The sequence below is a fragment of the Schistocerca americana genome, chromosome 4, assembly GCF_021461395.2.
Source record: "Schistocerca americana isolate TAMUIC-IGC-003095 chromosome 4, iqSchAmer2.1, whole genome shotgun sequence".
Taxonomy (NCBI): domain Eukaryota; kingdom Metazoa; phylum Arthropoda; class Insecta; order Orthoptera; family Acrididae; genus Schistocerca; species Schistocerca americana.
In genome coordinates, this window is record NC_060122.1 from 356,210,939 (window position 1) to 356,236,165 (window position 25,227).

The 25,227-nt window shown below is 43.2% G+C and overlaps 1 protein-coding gene across 7 annotated transcripts in view; it reads right to left on the bottom strand.

Moving 5' to 3' along the window:
- LOC124613056 (multiple PDZ domain protein-like) overlaps positions 1–25,227 on the bottom strand; it is a 1,056,684-nt gene that overhangs the window by 64,863 nt on the left and 966,594 nt on the right. For 5 of the 7 annotated variants that reach the window (XR_006979603.1, XM_047141637.1, XM_047141635.1 and 2 more), the window contains 3 exons: positions 16,095–16,250; positions 15,863–16,015; positions 4,745–4,944 (listed from right to left, as the gene is read on the bottom strand). Coding sequence is in view for 6 of the 7 variants with exons in the window: in XM_047141637.1 (XP_046997593.1) it covers positions 4,745–4,944; positions 15,863–16,015; positions 16,095–16,250 (509 nt within the window). In the remaining variant the exon portion in view is untranslated. Of the gene's footprint in view, positions 1–2,378; positions 2,395–2,567; positions 2,832–4,744; positions 4,945–15,862; positions 16,016–16,094; positions 16,251–25,227 lie in introns of those variants that run through there. The other 2 variants (XM_047141640.1, XM_047141636.1) reach the window with 2 other exon arrangements.

Here is a 25,227-nt window from a genome sequence, read left to right on the forward strand (position 1 = left end):
GTTTTTTCCTTCGTTTTCCTTCTCATAAGATGTGTATTCCTCTAATTTAGAGGTCTGACTGACTTGCCCTCCTCGAATAATCAATCCCTCTTGCCTCCCTGTTGTAGGAATGCACTCTACAGAATGCTAGGAGTATTGTTTTCTATTTAAGCTTTCTATTGACAGCACTGGGACTTGTGCGTCCTGAAGGTAAGAATTGTAAAGACCTAAGATTTTAAAAATATTCTTACTTCTCTGAACGTAAATTTCTGTTTTAAGCGGAACAATAGCTTTTGTAAAGGGATGTTGGAGAAAGAAATGAAAGAATGATGAGGTTACTGGAGGGCTGATAATGGAAGACACATCTGCTTAATTCTGTTTGCTGTTGACACAAGAAGCAAAGTGTCTTCCATCTTTGCATCCATATAATTTATACATAGTGCAGGCCAAAATCAGGATAAAAGGACAGGAGAATGTGAAGGAAACAACAAACACAACTTTTGAAAACAACAAGAGCACTTGCATGCAGATTCTTCTAATAAATGTCTAATTACTTTTCAGTGTAACTATTAAATCAACTAAAGAAGTCTTGAATAATACTCTACACATTTTTTATGCCATGCTTACAACAAACGGAAACTAACGCTAGCATCATGGCAACTTGATACAATTAATGTGTAACTTCAAACATATGGAATGAAGGTTGATGTACAGCCGGAGAAGTAAACACAAAACCCGAGAGCTAGTGATAAAAAGTTAACCTGGATCAGAGGTTAATGCTAGACGAAGTGTAAGAGAAGTTTCTGTCTAAAAATGCTCAAGCAACTTTCCAGACAGGCCAGCCAAATGATTTGTATGTAAATGGTTGCCCAAGTGCCAGCTGCTCTGTTGTGGCAAATGTCCCAGAATAAAAAGCTGTGTTTTGCCTACACAAAACAGTATACTTGTGCCATTTATTTCCAATGACAACTTTGTGAGCTCCTGTCAGAATTAAAACCCATTCAGTTTTCTTAATGAAGATATGTTTGTGGTTGTACAGTTCTTAACAAGGAATTCACATCATATTTCACACATGGCTCCATACTGATTACACATGACTTACACGTGGCAAATTTGAGCAATATGATGGAGGGAGGATGAAAAAGCAGATTTGTAAAGGCATTGTAACACATGTAATAAAAATGACCGAGTGGATTATAAACTCACATCAATTCCTTTGTCAAGAACCTGCACTCATGAATCCCTCAGATCAGTGCACTATGGCTGAAATCGAAGGAACTTACCCAAAGACATTTGCACTAGTTATTCACTCTCACTAATAATCTTTTTGTCCTTTTTGTCATTCATGGTCATGTGATTGTTCTCACTATGAAGTGTTTTTCATGCACCTGTCGTACTGAAGTTGAGTAAGTACATTCATTATTTATCAGCTAGTGTGAAAGTTTTTTCATTACCTATTTTAGCATGACAATCATAGGACCTTCCTTTGTTACTGAACTAAGATCTTATTTTCTACCAGTGGTGAATTCATTGAAGGTGGATTATGTATTTATGTCTTATCAAAATGCAACAGGGAAATGGTCAAATTCTCACTGCAGAAGTTGCCCTACCATCACAAATGAACGGAATAACTAATGATTTAAGAAAAGAGAGGGGGAACCAATGGAATTTTAATGTCTCTTCAACTAACTGTCTAGCATTTCACTGCAGCACTGACTTGCTGTCAGTCAAAAAGAAGTCTAGAGTCTAACAGGACTAACATTATCCACAATTTACATGTTTCAATCTTCTCAATATCAGCTTAATTTATACTACTCTTCCACATCATGTCTCTTTCCTTCAATAAGTCCACACTTAAGTTTTCATTTCTACAATCCCCATAAGCTTATTTTTCTGCCTCCACCCTTCAACTTCTCACAGAAATCTTATTCTCTAGTTCCCTGTCCTCTTATTACTGTCAATTTTTTCATTCTAACTTGCTTTATTTTACATAGACTGGTATTAATTTTATTCCAAGCAACATTCAACTTATCACAGCTTAAGTCAATGATCCCTTTTTTACAAAGAAACAAAAAATCTAAAAATGTTCATTGCATTGTAACTATGATGGGAAAAGCAAGTGCTGACTCCTGCAATTCGAGGATCTTGGCTCCTGACATATCAGCCTTTGGTTTCACAGTTTGAGAGTCACCATTCACTGGTTAGGATTGTCTTAACCCCCCCCCCCCCCCCCTCCTATTTCTGCTGTTGATGAATATGGCTTTTTTAGGTTAACAAAAGTTACTTATTAACAATTCATAACTTGCTTAACAGTAATTGTTAGCACAACAAATACAAAAAAGCTTCTACTGTGAGAGATAGAAAAGGCTATATACTGGATGAGTTGTTACCAAACTTACCTCAACTATTTATTTCCTACAAAAGGAAAGCATGAAAAAAGAAATTTAGATTGTTAAAAAAACTCAAAAAGTAAATACTGGAAGCATAATGAAATAAACTCCCACCAGCATGCGACATCATTCATTTGCAGTATCTAAGATTACATTTTCTACAGACACAGTCTCACACATAAATAAATCAAAGGCATATTTAACATACACAATTTATTTAAAAAAACATTACACTCATAAGTAAATAATTAAATGTACAAAAAGTCAGATCTAGTTCAGCATAAGATCTAAATATTTTTCTTGCGAAATGACCAGTTTGAAAAATGATGGACAAGAGATGCCCTCGTAGAGGAAAATCGATGAAAATTCTGCTGTGTGCAGTTGGCAACCATGGTTGGCTGGTGGCTGTTGGGCCATGTGTCAGCATGCACCAGCTTCTGTCCCTGTGCTACACTACACAGCCTACAAACAAGATTGTATGTTCGACATAAGTATCATTTACACGAGAACAGATTTTATGATTATTTAATTTGTCCAACAGAACAAAAGAAAAAATAAACATTGATCAATTACATGGCAAAATGCCAGTAGATGTCATAAACAACAATTTGAAGTTCATGTGCAACTCATAAAACATTAACATGGCAATTGTGAAACAAATAATGTGAGGAGTAAAAGTAACCAGTCACCATATAATTGGAGGTGTTAAGCAACTGGCTGTCAGCACCTCAAATGTACGAGGGGGGACCCAAAAGTAACTGGAATCGTAATGCTGCACATCGTGTACTTGTAGTAGCAGGTTGCGCCGCCAGAGGGTTGTAGTAGGAGTTCTGCTGAGTCATTCTGCTACGCGGCGTCACCCAACAGTGAGAAGTGTGGTTTCTTTGGCAGTTCTTTGAGTGTACATACAGTGCACACGTGACGCAAGGAAATGGCTAGTTCTTACAAAAAATGTGTGGCAGTGAAGTTTTGTTTCTTGCTCAGCAAGAACGCGGCAGAAACTGTTGTGATGATTCAGACAGCCGACAAAGACCATGCTCTTAGTAAAACGCAAGTGTACGAATGGTTTTCTCGGTTTAAAAAGGGAGAAATGGTGGTTGAAGATCAGCCCCGTTCCGGTCGACCTTCAACTGCTCGAAGTGAAGACAACATCGACAAAATCCGTGATCGCATCAGTGAAGATCGACGCAGGACAATCGACCAACTCGAGAACTTGTCTGGGTTGTCCTGGAGCTCAATTCAGCGCATCTTGACCGTCGATTTGGGGATGCGAAGAGTGGCTTCAAAATTCGTGCCAAAGCTTCTTACCGGAGATCAAAGGGATCATCGTGCTCAAGCCTGTCTCGAAATGAAGGACGCGTTAAAAGACGATCCACATTTTTTCAACAAAATCATTATGGGTGATGAGTCATGGTGCTATGGGTACAATCCAGAAAGTAAACAAGTCATCACAATGGAAGTCACCTGGCTCACCTCGACCAGAAAAAGGTCGACAAGTGAAATCGAAAACCAGACAGTAAACCAACAATTCTATCTGGAGGTTATGAAACAGCTTCGCAGAAGTTTGTCATGAAAATGTCTGGTTTTGTTGGATTCTGGCGTGTGGTTCCTGCTTCACGACAATGCTCCCGCGCACATGGCTCTCAGTGTTCGCCAGTTTTTGGCCTCAACGAAGACGATTAGCTTGACCCACACACCCTATTCGCCGGATTTAGCACCCTCAGACTTCTTCCTATTCCTGAAGATGAAAAGAGACTCGAGAGGGAAGCATTTTGTGGATGTGGAAGACATAAAACGCAATGTCATGAAAGTGCTCGCAAGTATCAAAGAGGACGAATTTAAACGGTGCTTCGAACACTGGAATGAATGTTTGGACAAGTATATTGATGCTATTGGAGAGTACTTCAACGGAGATTAAGGTTGTATTTGAAAATAATAAAGTATATGCTTTCTAGAAAGAAATTCCGGTTATTTTTGGGTCCCCTCCTCGTACAGTGGGTGATTATTTTCTCTCCTTCCATTATTCATAAAAGTTATATGCTTCAGCTAACTACAATTTCATTATTTGTTATAGATGTTGGTGCAGACAAACGAGTTTTGCTCAAGTTACAATCTTTACTGTCTCTGCACATCCACGTTTTCCCCTTTTTGTCTGCTTCTCCAAGTGTTATAACTAGTATGATTTTCTATAGTGCAGCAGAATTCTCATTACATGCCATAGTTGTCAAAGGGAGTACAGAAACAACAGAATCATTAGCAGAACAGACAATAATTCATGCCATACCTGCGTTCCACTAATTACCATCAGCATAGAAAAACCGTCACCAAAACTACAAAGGGCCATAAATAAGTCTTATGCCACCACCAAGACTCACCTGTCACCACTGCCTGGATTAGAAGAGCCCCTTGAGCCTGCTTTGAGGCGGCCAATCCGCATTGCAACTTTCCCAGTAGCTGTCTTCAATACAGCTGCGGCCTCTTCCTGGGACGAGTTCTTTAAGTCTTGACCATTCACAGCAAGAATTTGGTCACCTTTCATTAGACGCCCATCTGCTTCTGCTGTTCCACCATGTACCTGGCACAATTTGACATTAAGAAGAGTGAGAACAATAAGAGACGTTTCTGACATATCTTACTGTAATAGTAATTCATTTACATCTACATCTACATCATACTCTACAAGCCACCTAATGGTGTGTGATGAAGGGTACTTTCGGTGCCACTACCTGATCCCTCCAACTTTGTTCCCCTCGCGAATAGTGTGTGGGAAGAATGACTGTCAGTAAGCCTCTGTATTGGCTCCAATTTCTAGAATTTTCTCCTCGTGGTCAATATGCAAGATGTGTGTGTGTGTGTGTGTGTGTGTGTGTGTGTGTGTGTGTGTGTGTGTGTGTGTGTGTGAGGGGGTGGGGGGTGGGGGGGTGGGGGGAAGAAATATGTTGTGCGACTCCTCCTGAAAAGGGCTATCCCGAAATTGTAATAGTAAATCTCTCCGTGATGCACAATGTTCCTTTTGTAACGTCTGCCAGTGGAGTTTGTTTAGCATCTCCGTAAAGCTCTCTCGCTAGCAAAACGATCCCGTGACGAAACACGCTGTTCTTCAATGGATCTTCTCTATCTCCTCTATTAGTCCTACCTGATAGGGATCTCAGATAGATGAGTAATACTCAAGAATCAGCACCTATCACACTTCCCTGTGGTACTCCAGGTATTACCTTTACATCTGTAGATTTAATTCTGTTAAGAGCCACGTGTTGAGTTCTAGCTGTATTTCTAGTGTCCTCTCACAAATAACTAGTATTATACGTGTGCACTCCATAAATTTTCCTGTATCAATACTAAATATAATAACGACATACCAATTTAAACAATGGAAACTCTAGATTGTAGTGTCAACAATATTTGGCAAAGGATACCTTACTACCTACCATAAAGATGAAACACTGAGTACAAAGAATAGACTGTTACACATTTAGCTTTTGGTCAAAGTCTTCTTTAGAAAAGAAAAGAAAACACACACACATTCACACCTCATGCACATTTGACCATCATCTCTGGCAGCTCAGATCAGAATGCAATTGTCACACTGAGTGGACATCTAGAGTATAGCAGGCAAGGGGGAGGGATAGCAGGTGGGGAGAAAGAAGCATACTTTCTGGCGAAGTGTTCGGGAACTGGCTGGAGGCATAGCAAGACTGCCAGGTGAAGCATCATCAGGAGGCTGTAGGGCAGAGAGGTTGAGTGAGGGGATTGGGGGGGGGGGGGGGGGGGGGGGGAGTGGAAAAGGAGAGGAGAGGGAGAGGGAGAGGGAAAAGAGGAGCGGATGTGTTGGCAGAGGGCAGCACACAATAAGGGTGAGGGGGTGTGAATAGAGAGGTGACAGGACAAATGGGGTGGAAACTGATGGTTGGAGGGTGTGGGGACAGTAGATCACTGTCGATTAAGGTGGGGATGGTTGTGGGAGTAGAGGATGTGTTGTAAACCTAACTCCCATCACTCTACCCTACCCACAGTGTTTCTCCTCATCAACCCCTCATAGTACCCAGACCCTGCCTAGAAACCCCTCATAGCACCCAGATCCTGCCTAGAAACCCCTCATAGCACCCAGATCCTGCCTAGAAACCCCTCATAACACCCAGATCCTGCCTGGACGACCTTTTCAACACACCATTCTCCCCAAAACTCCCTACCAATGGACCCAAAACATTACTGGAACACTGTTGTTAACCTTTCCACCAAAATCCTTGGCCTCACAGAAATTTCTGTTTTATTCAAAAACCTTGCCTTTAGACATACACCCAAATTTAACTATGTTAGACTTGTCAAAGAGCAACTTTCCTTCTTCTAATTCCTGCAATGGAAACACTTCTTTCCCACCAATCCCTTCAACCAAAACCAACCCAATTCCAATACTGAACCCTGCCTATCTGGATTCCATCATCCAACCATGATCCTCATCCCCTCCCACCTAACTGCTCCCTCATCACCTTCCAGAAATTCCTCACCTCCAATTTGGCCTCACCACCCTTCCTAACACCACCAGTCTTTCAGCATAAGGAGGGACCAGTACACACAACCTCAAAATAAACCCCACCTAATCATTCTATCTGCAGACAAAGGTTCCACCACTGTTGTTATGAACAGCAGCAACTACCTGGCAGAAGTCCCCTGCCAATTATCTGACTCCTACACCTATATACTCTGCCACTGTGACTCCATCCCAGAGGTCCAACATAACATCCAGTCCCAGTTTAAAGACTTAGGCTCTTTCCCGAACCTGTTCCCAGAGTCCATTTCCCTCCTCACCCCTAATGACACCCAACATACATACTTCCTACATGCTCTCCAAAATACACACACCCAACAATCCTGGCTATCCCATTGTAGCTGGCTATTGTGCCCAGAATGAAAGAATTGTGATCCTCATTGACCAACAGCTCCAACCAATTGCCACTAATAAACATTAACTTTCCCATAGTCCTCAGACTCCAGACTCACTACCTCATATCTCAAACATTACTAGTCTCTCAAACCTCTGGTCTAGTCACTGATGATATCTTAATGGTCTGGGCTCAGGGCCAAGACACCACATCATTTCTTTACAACCTTACCATGTTCTCTTCCCATCCGCTTCGCCTGAGCCTTGTCAACCCAGCACATCACCTTCCTGGAGGTTGACCTCCTCCTCTCTGATGACTCCACCTGCACCTCTGCCCAAATTAAACCCACCAACCCCCAACAGCAACTACATTTTGACAGCAGCCATCCCTTCCATACATCCTAGCCACTCAGGGAAAGTGGGAGAGGTTATCTGAAGTTCCGAGAACTTCTTTGCCCCGTATGCTGAAGGTCTCACCAAGGACTTCTCAGACCTAGTGCACAAACAGATCTCTTGTGCCATTTCCCCACAAACCCCCAAGAACCAACTACAAAGGAGTGCCCCCTTTATCACTCAATACCAGACCAGACTGGAACAGCTGAACTACATCCTTCATCAGGGCTTTGATTACGTATCATCACACCCTGAAATGAGAGACATCCTATCCAAGATCCTTCTCACCACTCCTAACTAATGTTCTGTCATCCACCCAATCTCCACAACTTTCCAGTCCATCCCTATGCCACTCCTAATCCTAATGTCTTGCCACAGGGATCAGATCCCTGTGAAAGCCTCAGGTGCAAGACCTGCCCAACCCCCCCCACCCAGCACTTCCTATTGCAGTTCTGTCACTAGCTTATCCTACCAGAGGCAAGGTCATGGCAGAGGTGCTCTGCTGCAATCACTGCTCAGCTTTTTATATTGGTATGACTAACAATCAGTGTCCACCAAGATGAACAGCCTTTGCCAAACTGTGGCCAAGAGTATGGTAGAGCACTCTGTGACAAAATGTGCAGCTGAACATAACACGTTTAGTTTCAATGGCTGCTTCACAAACTAGGCCATTTGGATCCTCCCCTTCACAACCAGCTTTCCTGAACTGTAAAGATGGGAGTTATCCTTACAACACATTCTCCACTACCAAATTCATCCCAGCCTCAGCCCACAGTAACTTACTGCCTCACACACACCACCCATCAGTTTCCACCCTCCTATGTCCTATTACCTCCTCCCTATTCATGTCCCCTCACCCAAATTGTGTGCCACTCTCTGCCAACACAACCACCCCTATTTCCCCTTCCTCGCTCCTGTCCTCTTCTGCTCCTCCCCCCACCTCCCTGCCCCATAGCCACCCAATGCTGTGCCTGATAGTCTTGTCGTTCCTCCATCTAGTCCCTGCACATTCCAGCAGACAGCACTCTCCTCATCCCCCACTTCTACCTTGCTATCCACTGGGCTCGCATTCGGGAGGACGACGGTTCAATCCCGTCTCCGGCCATCCTGATTTAGGTTTTCCGTGATTTCCCTAAATCGCTTCAGGCAAATGCCGGGATGGTTCCTTTGAAAGGGCACGGCCGATTTCCTTCCCCATCCTTCCCTCACCCGAGCTTGCGCTCCGTCTCTAACGACCTCGTTGTCGACGGGACATTAAACACTAATCTCCTCCTCCTCCTCTACCTTGCTATCCCTCCCCCTTTCCTGCCCCACTATGGATTGCCACCCAATGTGACAGTCGCATTCTGGTCCAAGATGCCAGAGATGGCAGTTATGTATGCTTGAGGTGTGCTTTCTTGTTTTAACATATGTTTTCTTTTCTAAAAAAGGCTTTGGCCAAAAGCTAAATGTGTAACAGCCTTTTCTCTGTGCCTGTTTGCAGCTCTACACGTCATCTTTATGGTGAGTAGCAATCTATCCTTTTCCTAATATTATTAATACACAAATTTACATACACAGGGTGGCCACACTGTTTCATTAAAAGATTTTCCTGAGATTTCCAGGTTTCTCCATACTGAAATTCCAAATTTTCTTAAATCAATTTCTGTTTTTTCCAGTTTTCTTGGACTTAAATGAATGTTTTTGAGTTTCCATATTGCTTAGTAGTGATTATTGTATATTCAGCTGTGATATATAGTTTTATCAACAATTCTGTTCATTATAAGCTCTCGCTACCCCTGAAAATTCTTTATAACTGTATCCATCACCATTCCGTGTCACTGTGCAGTAGGGCTTTGATGTCAACAATGCATGATTTATCAAATCAGATGTCATTGACACAATGGTCATTGTTGATTAGAAGCACAACACTGTGAGAAAGTCAGCAAAGTAAAACTTTGCATTGAAATTAGTAAAAAGAACCAACGCCTTAATATTCCATGTAGATGTGTAGAACAATCAAGTTCAAATATAAATTCATATTTATAGTTCTTATAAAACAAAAAAACCCATCACTGATTTGTGCAAATGATGAATTCAAAGCTACATGAAAAATTATCACATACACATTACACTCAGTTGCATTCACTGTCATGCAGAGGAAATGGCCATGCATAAGAACCCATGAACAACAACAAAGATTCCTGGGGTCAGTAGCGCTCTGGAGGTAGCTATGACCAAGAAACAAACATTCCAACAAGTGAATTCACATATTTGTTTTTCCAAAAGTTGTCACCCTGATATAATTATCTGCCCATAAAAAGAAGGAAAAGATTATTCTGACCACATAATGCAAGTTTTTATGGCCATTGTTTACTTGATTGGTGTTCTCTGTTTCTTGGTATTCAAGCCATGATATACAGCGCATTTTTCTGTCTAGAAATTCTTCTCCTGCTGCTCTAGACTTCTGCAAAGGCTATGGTGACAGGTGATTGAATTCACCAACATTTATTGCTTTAAAAATGATTTTTGAACAGTTGCTATTTTGGTTGGCTGGGCTAGAACAGTGCTCTAAGTTTTTCTTTTTTAAATATTAGTAAATCTGACCACCTATCTCAATAACTTTGGAATAACTTCTCTAAAACCAAGAGACAATTTTTTTTGTACGAAAATGAGCCTTAGACCACTACCTAAATATGAAAAGTAGATGTTACCAAGAAAATGATTATCTTACACCAAACTCAAATAAAACTATACCTATTAATAAATAAAAAATGAACTACTATTCCAATCAAAATACAACATACCTTGCCCTCCCATTTCAAATTTTGTTTCTTTGTTGTCTTTATTTATACTTGTTTAGGTCCAAAACCATTAAATAAGAAATTACAAACTGATACTCACCATATAGTGGAGATGTTGAGTTACAGACAGACACAACAAAAGACTGCTAAACAAGAGAGCTTTGGGCCAAAAGGCCTTCATCTATAGTAGACAGCACACACACAAATATTCAAGCAAGAACAAGTCCCACAAACATAACCACTATCTCTGGCCACTGAGGCCAGATTGTGAGAAACTGTGCATGATGGGAGAAGCAATCTGGGCAGTTGTGTGTTGAGAGTAAAGAGGAAAGGAGGAGGTTCGGGTGAGGAAGGGGAGGGTAGCAGGGTAGGAGTGGGGAATGGTAAAGTGCTGCTTTTGGGAGCATAGAAGGATGTGGTGGGAGCAGGGTAGGGCAGCTAGGTGGGTGATTAGACAGGGGGCATGGGGAGCAGAAAATGAGATAAGTGGAAAGACTGTGGGGTACATTGGTGGAATAGAAGGCTGTGTAGTGCTGGAGTGGGAGCAGGGAAGAGGATAGGTGTGTGAAGGGCAGTGACTAATGAAGGTTTAGGCCAAGAGGTTATAGGAACGTAGGATATATTGCAGGGAGAGTTCCCACCTGCACATTTCAGAAAAGCTGGTGTTGGTAGGAAGGATCCCAATGGCGCACACTGTGAAGCAGTCATTGAAGTGAATAACATTTTGTTGGGTAGCGTGATCAGCAACCGGAGGGTCCAGCTGTTTCTTGGCAACACTTTGTTGGTGGCCATTCATGTGGACAGACATTTTGTTGGCTGTCACGCCCATGTAGAACCCAGCACAGTGGCTGCAGCTTAGCTTGTAGATCACATGACTGCTTTCAGAAATAGCCCTGTCTTTGATGGGATAGGTGATGCTTGTGACTTGACTGGAGTAGGTGGTGGTGGGAGGATGTATGGGACAGGTCTCGCATCTACAAGAGGAGAGGAGAAGAGATTAGTGTTTAACATCCCATCGATAACAAGGTCATTAGAGATGTAGCAAAAGATCAGATTAAAGAAGGAAATCAGCCATGCACTATCAATGGAACCGTCTTGGCATTTGCCTGAAGTGATTTAGGGAAATCATGGAAAACTTAACTCAGGATGGCCAGACGCGGGTTTGAACAGTAGTCCTCCCGAATGTGAGTCCAGTGTGCTAGCCACTGCGCCACTTTGCTCAGTTCTATTACAAAAATATGAGTCATGAGGCTATGGGTTGGGAGCAGGTGCAGAGTAGGGATGGACGAGGATGTTATGTACATCTGGTGGGCAGTGGAATACCACTGGGGGAGGTGTGAGAAGGATAGTGGGTAGGATACACATTTCAGGGCACAATGAGATGTAGCTGAAACCCTGGCAGACAATGTGATTCAGTTGCTCCAGTCCTGGGTGGTACTGAGACAAAAGAGGAAGGTTCCTTTGCTGCTGGATGGTGAGTCTTCAGGAGGTGTGGGTGACTGGAGAGATAAGACATGGGAGATCTGTTTCGGTACAATGTTGGGAGGGTAATTTCAGTCTGTGAAGGCTTCAGCGAGACCCTTGGTATATTTATCATCCCCCACTCCTGCACTGCTATCCTTCCTCTTCCCCGCACAGCTTTCTTCTTACCCCCACCACTCAGATTACTTCTCCCATCATGTGCAGTTACTCATAGCCTGGCCTCAGCGGCCAGAGACAGTGGTCAAATCGGCGCGTATTGTGTTTGCAGGAGTTTGAGTGTTGTTTACTCTACACGAAGGTCTTTTGGCTGAAACCTCACTTGTTTAGCAGTCTTTTTGTTGTACCTGTCTGTGACTCGACATTTCCACTACGTGGTGAATAACAATCTATCCTTTTTCACGATACTGTCATTATTCTATCCTGGATTGTCCATTGATTAACAATAAATTTACCTTTTCAAACTCAAGTTGTATGTTCTACTTTTTTCTACAGTCATCATCCTGATGTAGGCTGTTTTTGTGGAAATTTTTGTTATTCTTTTAATTTCTTATTAGGTACATCAGTAGCAAAATGACAGTTTGAATAATACTTACCTCAGCTCAGTACAGCCGATAGATACACAAAAAACAGAACCAAAATTTACGTTCCTAGCTTTCGGAACAAATGTTCCTTCATCAGGGAGGAGAGAGGGGAAAGAAAGGGAAGAAGGGAAAGTAGATTCAGTTACTCACAACCCAGGTTATGAAGCAACAGGGAAAGGAAAACAGGGAGGGTAGCAAGGATGGAGGCATGGTTGTCAGAGGGAAGCCAAAGATATTCTACTGTAAGTACTGTGCCAGCTTCAAACCAAACAGGATGCATACAGAAGTAAAGAGGTATATAGTATAAAGATAAACACAGCTATGTAGGATGAAAAGATGTGTGAATGGCTAAAGAGGAAAGGGAAAGAGGAGAATTCTGAAGAGTAAATGGGAGTGAGGTGGTTTAACGTAGGTTCAGTCCAGGGGGATGGCGGGATGAAAGGATGTGTTGGAGTGCAAGTTCCCATCTCCGCAGTTCAGAGGGACTGGTGTTGGATGGGAGTAGCCAAATGGCACATACAGTGTAGCAGGTTCCTAGGTCCCTAGAATTATGCTGGAGGGCATGCTCCGCTACTGGGTATTGGACATCTCCTAGGCGGACAGTTCGTCTGTGTCCGTTCATGCACTCAGCCAGTTTAGTTGTTGTCATACCGATGTAAAAGTCTGTGCAGTGCAGGCATGTCAGTTGATAAATGACATGTGTAGTTTCACATGCGGCGCTGCCTTGAATTGTGTATGTTTTACCAGTAGCGGGGCTGGAGTAGGTGGTTGTGGGGGGATGCATGGGGCAGGTTTTGCAGCGGGGTCGGTTATAGGGGTAGTAACCGCTGGGTAGAGAAGGTAGTCTGGGAATATTGTAGGGTTTAACAAGGATGTTACGGAGGTTAGGGGGGCGACGAAAGGCAACTCTGGGTGGTGTGGGGAGAATTTTGTCAAGGGATGATCTCATTTCAGAGGTTGACTTGAGAAAGTCATATCCCTGGTGGAGTAATTTGTTGATGTTTTCGAGGCCAGGATAATATTGGGTGACAAGGGGGATTCTTCTGTGTGGTCTGGGGATAGGAACATTGTTGTTGGACGGGAAGGAATGTATTGCTCGGGAGATCTGTTTGTGGACAAGGTCTGCAGGATAGTTGCAGGAGAGGAAAGCACTGGTTAGGTTATTGGTGTAATTGTTGAGGGGTTCGTCACTGGAGCAGATACGTTTGCCACGAATACCTAGGCTGTAGGGAAGGGAGCGTTTGATGTGGAATGGATGGCAGCTATCAAAGTGAAGGTACTGTTGTTTGTTTGTGGGTTTGATATGGACAGAGGCGTGGATGTGAGCTTCGACAAGATGAAGGTCAACATCCAGGAAGGTGGCTTGGGTTTTGGAGAAGAACCAGGTGAAATTCAGATTCGAAAAGGAGTTGAGGTTATGGAGGAAATTAAGGAGTGTTTCTTCACCATGAGTGCAGACCACAAAGATGTCATCTATAAACCTATACCAGACCAGGGGAAGCAGCTGTTGGGTCTTCAGGAAAGCCTCCTCCATGTGGCCCATGAAGAGGTTGGCATAGGACGGAGCCATCCTGCTTCCCATGGCCGTTCCCCTGATTTGTTTGTAGGTCTGGCCTTCAAAAGTGAAGTAATTATGGGTGAGGATGAAGTTGGCCTTCACTTTTGAAGGCCAGACCTACAAACAAATCAGGGGAACGGCCATGTGAACCAGGATGGCTCCGTCCTATGCCAACCTCTTCATGGGCCGCAAGGAGGCTTTCCTGAAGACCCAACAGCTGCTTCCCCTGGCCTGGTAAAGGTTTATAGATGACATCTTTGTGGTCTGGACTCATGGTGAAGAAACACTCCTTAATTTCCTCCATAACCTCAACTCCTTTTTGAATCTGAATTTCATCTGGTCCTTCTCCAAAACCCAAGCCACCTTCCTGGATGTTGACCTTCATCTTGTTGAAGCTCACATCCACGCCTCTGTCCATATCAAACCCACAAACAAACAACAGTACCTTCACTTTGATAGCTGGCATCCATTCCACATCAAATGCTCCCTTCCCTACAGCCTAGGTATTCGTCGCAAACGTATCTGCTCCAGTGACGAACCCCTCAACAATTACACCAATAACGTAACCAGTGCTTTCCTCTCCCGCAACTATCCTGCAGACCTTGTCCACAAACAGATCTCCCGAGCAATACATTCCTCCCCGTCCAACAACAATGTTCCTATCCCCAGACCACACAGAAGCATCCCCCTTGTCACCCAATATTATCCTGACCTCGAAAACATCAACAAATTACTCCGCCAGGGATATAACTTTCACAAGTCAACCCCTGAAATGAGATCATCCCTTGACAAAATTCTCCCCACACCACCCAGAGTTGCCTTTCGTCGCCCCCCTAACCTCCGTAACATCCTTGTTAAACCCTACAATATTCCCAGACTACCTTCTCTACCCAGCGGTTCCTACCCCTGTAACCGACCCCGCTGCAAAACCTGCCCCATGCACCCCCCCCCCCCCCCCCCCACAACCACCTACTCCAGCCCCGCTACTGGTAAAACATACACAATTCAAGGCAGCGCCGCATGTGAAACTACACATGTCATTTATCAACTGACATGCCTGCACTGCACAGACTTTTACATCGGTATGACAACAACTAAACTGGCTGAGCGCATGAACGGACACAGACGAACTGTCCACCTAGGAGATGTCCAATACCCAGTAGCGGAGCATGCCCTCCAGCATAATTCTAGGGACCTACGAACCTGGTACACCGTATGTGCCATTTGGCTACTCCCACCCAACACCAGTCCCTCTGAACTGCGGAGATGGGAACTTGCACTCCAACACATCCTTTCATCCCGCCATCCCCCTGGACTGAACCTAAGTTAAACCACCTCACTTCCATTTACTCTTCAGTCTTCTCCTCTTTCCCTTTCCTCTTTAGCCATTCACGCATCTTTTCATCCTACATAGTTGTGTTTATCTTTATACTATATACCTCTTTACTTCTGTATGCATCCTCTTTGGTTTGAAGCTGGCACAGTACTTACAGTAGAATATCTTTGGCTTCCCTCTGACAACCATGCCTCCATCCTTGCTACCCTCCCTGTTTTCCTTTCCCTGTTGCTTCATAACCTGGGTTGTGAGTAACTGAATCTACTTTCCCTTCTTCCCTTTCTTTCCCCTCTCTCCTCCCTGATGAAGGAACATTTGTTCCGAAAGCTAGGAACGTAAATTTTGGTTCTGTTTTTTGTGTATCTGTCGGCTGTACTGAGCTGAGGTAAGTACTTGCCAGCCCCTCTATCTCTTTGTTAGTATTTGTTTCACATCTTTATATGAGATTTTCCATTAATCATTTAGTTTGAATAATACTTACAACGTCTGAGATAAAGACACCATGTCCATTTTTCCTTCCAACAATACTAAGTCCCAGTCCCTTACCAGGCTTTTTTGTAAGTTCAACCTCCATCACATCAAATATATCATCTTCTTTAGTTGATGCTTCATCTCTAAATACTACCATTTTAACCTGAAAATAATAATTGTTCAGAGATTTTTGCAGGGAAGACATTTTTCTGTACAGATGAACCATGATAATAGATTATTACCTTAGCAGGTGTTTGCCTAAGAGCAGCTAAAGCCTTACTATGTGTTATATTCCGAAAGTCTTCACTATTAACCTCCAAAATTTGGTCACCAGGCTTGAGTCGTCCATCTTTCGCTGCTGCTCCATCGGGATAAACTTCATGAATAATTATCACACCCTAGATATACATAAAGAATAGTTTAATGAGATAACTTACACATGCAAATTTTAGTCTCAAGGTGGTAACTATTTACTTTAAAATTATCAATGTGAAAATTACTGGTCAGAAATGAAGAGTGTCATGCTGGAAGTGGTAGGGAGGGAGTGGGTGGGGAGCCATTGTAAACAGATGAAAATGGGAGTTTAAAGCATTCATCTGCATAATCCTCATTACAAAAACACAGAAGGAAGATACAATTTGCTGACATACTAAAAAATGAATAAATATATAAAATAAAAAATAAAAAAGTGGTTAAAATGAACTATTCTTTATATTTCAAGCAAATCTTATAATGAAACGCTGTTCAAAAATATTTAAGAACATTGGAACAAATTAGCTGTCCAGAATGCATGTACTAATATGTATAATTCACTTGTACGTCATATTATGTAATACACCAAATGTGCTGCAAACAGTAAATCACATTTCAACATTTTTGGTTAACTTAACTTGGAGGTCTCTACCCATTTCTCTTCCCCAGTTAGTATTATCATCTCAATAAAACATTCTCTGACAATTTTCCATGAGGTTTTTCTATTTCAGATGACAGGTGTCAACATCTTGCCACAATATTTCAGCCAAAGATGAATGTTTTACACTGAAAATTGCTGGTACAAGTAACAGAGTTAAAACCAACACTTACATGCAGGCACACGTGCATACGTTAGCACTGTATGAGTGCCCTCTGTCGAGTTTAGTGGCCTCTGTCAAATATTGCTTCATCTGAGGCACGCAGATGCACAAGTAACGGTGACATTGCATGCATATCCCCTGTGACATTTTGGGCATATGGAGTTAAAACTCAGGTATCAAAATAACAAAATTAACTGTCACTATACATATCACCGTGCATAACTATTTGTTCTTTCTGAAGGTATTAAATAAATCATGAGGTCTCGTGACTTATCAAGTTGAAAGCCACCACTAAAATTGATAATATCTTCCACCAAACATTTTTTCACAGAGTCCATAAAAACTGAATCCCAGAAGGATCTTGTTGTGGCCAAGATTTCCATACCAGAATAATCCACAGAATGAAATATCCTACCATTCCAAGAGTTGCTCCATCTGCACTCTTAGATGTGGTCACATGTTGACATACACAGGTGTTATGGTGTTGGGAGGCATAATGTTGCATGGAAGCACTGATCTCCATACCTTTGAACAAGGCACACTCACCAATCAATATTATTGTAACACTGTGCTCCTTCCTCAAGTGCATCTTTTCATGGTAGCATTCAATCCAGAATTTTTTTTATAGATGACAATATGAGACAGCATCAAAAATTGCAGGTAGAGCAGCTCTTGGAACGAGAGGATATTCAGTGAATGGACTGACCTGTCCATTTCTCCAACTTAAATCCCATTGATCACAAATGGGAAGCTTTCAGGAGACACACAGCAGCACACCCACATGCAACAAAGACCATCCAACAACTGTCAACCATGCTGGTGGAAGAATGGAATGCTTTATCACAAGAACTCCTTACCAGCCTTGTGGCCAGCATGGTAGCATATTGTAGAACATGCATTGCTGTCTATGGTGATCAAAAACGCTTAAAGACTTTGCCGTCCACATGTCTTGTACAAATGAATTCGCTTGACGTCGGCAGCTCTAACTCTGATTACTTGGCTTGTCGTCGGCCGTTCTTGACATTATCGAGAGATTATAAATCGTTAAGTTTCACTAATCTCATCATTAGTCCTCATTAAGTTCACAACCCTGTTCCCCTACTTTCATAAAATTCTGAAGATACACATACGTAAATAAATACAAAATTTGTTTGTTTCATATACTTCTTTATTTGCATTGTCTTTGGTACTTAGTATTTCTCTTTCGTATGATATACAGCAAAACAGTCTCCAAGGTGTAACACAACTTCACAAGACTTGAATATTAAGTTTGTTGTTCTCCTTTTTTTTTTTTTTTTTTGGAACATACGTGGCAGTTCCTTCCTTCTTTTTTTCCGCAGACATAAGTATTAGCTGGTGTTGCTTTATGTGACTGGAAAGTCTGTCAACCGGATCATGATGAGACGTATGCGATGCAGTGACAACCCCCAAGTTTTGCTCAGAAGGAGGTACATGGTCTTTTATTCACGAATCAGTTACTTTCAATAAAAAATCATGAAATCGGAGACTCTTGTAGTCTGTACTGAAATATTGACATGTACGGAACGCATTAAATAATGAGCAATTAAAGAAGTACATGCAAACCTATTTTGACCATTTTGTAGTTTTTCTGTATATAGGGTAATAGCTCAAATATTGGTCTGCCCGATCCACTCCTTTCATGTATTTGTTGTAGTCTAATACACTTTCAGGTTTTTTTATTGTGTAATTGGTTTTTATTCATTTTCTTTGAATGTCTGCCAAGGTGGCAGTATGTATTGTAGAGATCACTCGAATCGTTTTAGTTTTCGAAGCTCTCCATACCTGTGCGAGTACTTCACCTTTCCATTGATGACAAGCTACAAACACAATTATGCTGTCTTTGAATAAAAGTGTCATTTAGTTCGTCTCATAGTGGGTGTACTTCCTTCAGTTATCTTCTGTACTACAGTATGGTTGTAATTAAACTTTCACTACTTGAGGCAGGGTAGATGGAAAACTATTTACCGTAAGCACCCAACTTTATCGAAATGATGTTCACACTGTGTCTGCAGTATTTGCATTGTTAGTGGTGATCATGCAATGAATTGCCATTAGGCACTGGTACTGGTACGATGACATGGGGCTGAAACACAAGTATCAGTGTGCATTACAACTGCAGACAGTCAGCATGGGTCTGGATAAGGTGGGCAGGGCTTTAGTCATAATACTGTTTCACCAAAAACAACAGCAACAGTGCTGCTGCACTAGGCAAATATAGACACATTAAATGAATATGGAAATGCCCTCTTTCCGGATCGGAGTTGAAGAACATGATTTGGAAGTCAGAATCAACTAGCGATTTGGGAAATGCTCCTGGTAAGGCTGGCTGACAACTGTGCCACAGACTATTGAAGAAGTTACTGTTGACATGGCTGAGAATGCTGAATGTGCGATCTTCAAGAAGTGCACCAGCTGTCACAGCAGCTGAACATTCCATGGTCCTCTGTTCAAAATGTGCTACAAAAAGTTGTGAGATGGTACCTCTAGAGCATTTCCAGTCTGTCATGGAAGCAGATGTTCATTACATTAAGCAATGTTTGTGTTCTGGAAATATAGACATGGTACACAATCAACAAATATTACCACCACATGTGGAAATTAAAATGTCACTTACTGTAAAGAACAAAACTAAGTTGCAAACAGGCACAATTAAAAGGCACTTACACAAAGCTTTTGACCACACACTTTAGCAGCAAAAGAGAAACAGAGAAACACACAACATTCATACACTCCAGCCATCACACCATGCACACACGACCGGCAGCTCAGGCCAAAATGCAGTTATCATGTGGGATGGCAGCAGCAATCTGGGGGAGCAGGGAAGGGACAGTGATAGTAGTGTACAGGTGGGAGATCAGAGGAATGCTGTCTAATGGAGTGTACAGGGACTAGAAAGCAAATAGGCACAGCATCAGGAGGTTGTGGGGCAGGAAGAGGGGGAAAAAAAGGAACGAAAAGGAGAGGAGCGGGCAAAGACAGGCGGATGCATTGGCACAGGGCTACAAGTAAACAGGGTGGGAGATGAGAATGGGGAGGAGATGACAGAATGAGGGTGTGGAAACTGTTGGCTGGACAGTGTGAGGTCGGGATAATTACGGGAGTGGAGGATAACTCCCATCTGTGCAGCTGAGAAAAGCTGATAGTGGAGAGGAGGATCCAGATGGATTGGGTAGTGAAGCAGCTACTGAAATCGAGCATGTTATGCTCAGCTGAATGTTGTGCCACAGTGTGGTCTACTTTGCTCTTGGTCAGTTTGGTGGAGGCTCCTCATCCTACTGGACAGCTGGTTGGTAGTCATACCAATAAAACCTGTGTGGTGGTTGCAGTGGAGCTGGTAAATGACATGGCTGCTTTCACAGGTGGCTCCACCTTTAATGGGGTAGGATAAACCTGTGACAGGACTGGAATAGGAAGTCCTGGGTGGGTGTATTGGGCATGTCTTGCACGCGGGTCTTCCACAGTGATTCATACGATCCTAGTGGCAAGGGTAGTGATTGGGAGCAGCGCAGTTCCAGTTGTTCCAGTCCGGGGTGGTAGTGTGTGACGAACGGGGTACTACTTTGTGGCCGGTTCATGGGAGTGGTGAGAGAATTGGGGTTGTGAGGGGAAATGGCATGGGAGGTATGTTTGTGTACTAGATCTGGGGGATAGTGCCTGTTTGTGAAGGCCTTGGTGAGACCCTCAGCATACTGAGCAAGGGAGTTGTTCTCACTGCAGATATGCCATACCCCAGCTAGCCAGGCTGTATGGGATGGATTTTTTGGTGTGAAAGGTATGAAAGCTGTTGAAATGCAGGTACTGTTGGTGGGTTTAATGTGGACGGAAGAGGAGATGTAGCCATCAGAGAGGGAGAGGTGAATGTCTAGGAAGGTGGCACACTCGACTGAGAAGAACAACATGAAGCAGTTGGGAGAGAAGGTGTTGAGGGTGCGAAGAAATAGGGTTACCACAAGTTTTCCCAAGTGAAATTCCCTAATATTTCCCTGTTTTCCAGACAAGTTTTAGCATTTTTCCCTGACAAATTTTGAAATCTCAAGGGTGAATAAAGATTTAAGTTGACAAAAAAATATGGGGACTTCTGTATTTCTAAATGCGTGCGGAAAAATCTTAAGTACTAACATTAACATCTTCTGTAATAAACTGTTTTTACATGGAGAAACCAAGCCAAATGGTATGTGTGTTTCCTTAAGACCACTGATGTTATTTTAATTCAATAAAACAAAAAAACATTTGTGACAAAAATACGCATTTCCTTGGAGTAGCAAGACAGATTTGAAATACCTTCACTTATTTCAGAAATCATCTCAGAAAAAAGTAGGCCTCTTGAAGAAAGTGTATAAGGCAGGGAAGAGTTGTGTAAACCAACACCATAGGTGACCGCCAATGAAATGTTGGTTCTACTACATTTATTATTATCTGTTATTACCCACTCTCAATTACACACATCAAAAAAGGTATCACCCCAGTTCCCAGAACTCCTGAAGATAGATGTTGGCTGTGGATAATGTATAACAGACACAGTCCCTTTGACTGCTGAGAGATGTCACTCAACCCACCCAAAGATGTAAACAACCATGCATGAGCAGCACTTATTAGACGGAGAGGATTCGACAGCAGATCAGTTCCAGTCACTCCACCAGGAAGGAGGTACACAGCTGGTGTTATCTGTAGTTCAACCATTCCTTGATTGTCAATACCACGTTTGATCATGTCCACATTGTTACTTTGTGCCAGGAAGGGCTCTCAACAAGGGAAGTGTCCAGACGTCTCAGAGTGAACAAAAGCAATGTTGTTCGGACATGGAGGAGATACAGAGAGACAGGAACTTCGATGACATGCTACGCTCAGGCAGCCCAAGGGCTATTACTGCAGTGGATGACTGCTACCTACCGATTACGACTCAAAGGAACCCTGACAGCAACACCACCATGTTGAATTATGCTTTTCGTGTGGCCACAGGACGTCGTATTATGACTCAAACATTGCACAATAGGCTGCATGATACGCGAGGTCCATCTTTGCAACCACGATACCATGCACTGCGGTACAGATGGGCCCAACAACATGCCGAATGGACCGCTCGGGATTGGCATCATGTTCTCCTCACCGATGAGTGTCGCATATGCCTTCAACCAGACAATCGTCGGAGACGTGTTTGGAGGCAACCTGGTCAGGCTGAATGCCTTAGACACACTGTCAACCGAGTGCACCAAGGTGAAGGTTCCCTGCTGTTTTGGGGCAGCATCATGTGGGGCCGACGTACGCCACTGGTGGTCATGAAAGTCACCATAACAGCTGTATGATACATGAATGCCATCCTCTGACCGATACTGCAACCATATCGGCAGCATACTGGTGAGGCATTTGTCTTCATGGATGACAATTCGCGGCCCCATTGTGCACATCTTGTGAATGACTTCCTTCAGGATAACGACATCGCTCGACTAGAGGGGCCAGCATGTTATACAGACTGAACCCTCTCGAACATGCCTGGGATAGATTGAAAAGGGCTGTTTATGGACAACATGACCCACCAACCATTCTGAGGGATCTACGCCGAATCGCCACTGAGGTGTTGGACAATCTGGAGCAATAGTGCCTTGATGAACTTGTGGATAGTATGCCATGATGAATACAGGCGTGCATCAATGCAAGTGGACGTGCTACTGGGTATTGAAGGGTGTACAGCAATCTGGACCACCAACTCTGAAGGTCTCGCTGTATGGTGGTACAAGATGCAATGTGTGGTTTTCCGGACCAATAAAAAAGAGTGGAAATGATGTTTATGTTGATCTATATTCCAATTTTCTGTACAGGTTCCGGAACTATCGGAACCGAGGTGATGCAAAACTTTTTTTGATGTGTGTATTTTAGAGGCATTTTGTGTCCGCCTGCTGAGCTGAGTGGTAACATATTTGCCTACCATGCAACGGATCCAGGCTCGATTGCTGGCTGGGTTAGATTTTTCACTCGTGGACTGGGTGTTATGTTGTCCTCATCATCAATTCATGATTACCGACATGCAAGTTGCCTAATGTGGCATCACCTGAACGAAGACTTGCAACCCAGCAGCCAAACTTCACCAAATGGGGCCTCCCGTCCATCAATGCCACACAATCATTTCTTTTTACAGGTATTGTGCGATTTTTCTTTCAAGAAATATATGAGTACATAACGTACAAACCGCCAACAACTGCCACAATTTTTTTCTTCTTATCGTCCATACTTTCTAAAATATGAACTACTTTCAAAGTGCCAAAGTGTGCTAGAATGAATAAAAGTCTATAAAATGTCACACTATACAATGTACTTGCACTGAGACAGTCACAATTACTGAAATCTATCATCTGTGGCCTCTGACCTGCCAAGGAGCACAGAAGTCCTGGGTCCATGGATAAACCACAAAAATCCACCGCATTATGTCACAAGCAAACAGACCTGGCCTGTGGGCAGATCAGTGAGAATAGATCTGGCAGGGAGGAACTGCACATTACTGGGAAACGACGGCTTCAGATCGGCAGGCCCGACCCATTAGGGATACCCACACAAATGGCCTGCAATTTTGGCCCGTCGTTGAAGTCCACTCGTGGCCAGCTGTTCATGTGTCACATACACCATGTTGATGAAATGAGCCCGTGGTGATCAATCCATGCAACAGATAACTTGTGCGAATACTCTGAGAATCAATACTAATGAGGATAGGTAACAACTCACTGTGAAGATGAGCGCTGAGCCACAGACAGGCACACAGAAAAGACAGTCAATCACACTCTCACAACTAAATTTTCGGCCATAGCCTCTGTCAGAAAATGAAAACATACACACTTTCACATCATCACTCAGACACAACTCATGCACACATGACCACCGTCTCCAACCACTGCGTCAACAGTCTCTGAGAATCAGATCCAAACAAACCACTCCTCACGCCTCCCTGCCTCTTGTTGGCAGCTGCTAGGCTAGCAGCAAGTAGTGGTGGCAGCACTGACTGCAAGCTGAGTGGAATGGTAAGAAGGGGAGAAGCAGTAAGAATGAGGGAGTAGGGAAGCAGTGCACATACTCAGCTTCACCGAGCCAGCAACGGCGCATTTCATCTACTGAGACAAAAATGAGATTTTTCCAGTGTTTCTTTCAAATTTTGCTGCTATTTCCCTGATACGTTTGAAATTCCCTGACACTCTCTGATTTCCAGAACATGTTGCAACGCTGAGGAATGAAGACAGGGTATCTTGGCCCAGAGTAGTTGTGGGTTAGAATAAAGTTAGTACGCTGTATGAGGGAGGTAGTGGGTTTGGAGTCTGAAGAACATTGGGAAAGGTAGTGTTCAATAGCAGTAAGACCATGGGCATATGGACATTGATGTATGGGGAGGTGATGTCAACAGTGACGAGTAGGGAACCAGGACGTTCAGTGGTGAGCGTGACGGAGAGTTGGTGAAGGAAGTGGTTGGTATCTTTCATGTGGGAGGCTAGATTACAGGCATTTGATTGGAGGTGTTGGTCAATACGGGCCGAAATTCTTTCAGTGGGGGCACAACAACCAACCACAATAGGGCGCCCAGAATTGCTGGGTTTGTGGATTTTGGGGAGCATGTAGAAGGTGGGTGTGTGGGGTGTCATAGGGGTGAGGAGGGAAACGGATTCAGGGGAGACATTCTGGGAAGGTCCCTGGGCTTTAAGCAGGGACTGGAGGTTGTGTACGACTTCTGGGATGGGATCACTCTGGTGGAGTTTATAGACTGAGAAATGAGATAATTGGCATAGGCCTTCTGCCAGGTAGTCACTAAGATTCACAACAACAGTGGTAGAAGCTTTGTCTGCAGGTAGTATGATTAGGTAGCATTTGTTTTGAGGTTGTGTGCGGTTTTCTTTCTTCTGCTGAAAGGGTAGTATTCTGAGGAAGGGACTTGGGGGAAGGATGGTGAGGCTAAGTTGGAGGTAAGGAAGGTGACCAGTGAGTGGTTGGGTAGGAGGAGGTAAGGATCACGATTGGATGGTAGTATGAACTGGGAGAGGCTGGGTTCAATGTTGGAATGAGATTGGTCTTGGCTGGAGGGATTGCCGGCAAAGAAGTGCTTCCATTACAGGGATCAGGAAAAGGAGAGTAGGTCTTTGACAAGTACAGCATGGTTAAATTTGGATGTAGGGCTAAAGGTGAGGCCTTGGATAGGACTGAAACTTCTGCGGAGCTGTGGGTTTTCATGGAAAGGTTGGAATGTTTCAGCTATGAATTTGATGGAGTATTGGTAAGGAGTTCTGGCTGATATGGCAAGTTCAAAAGG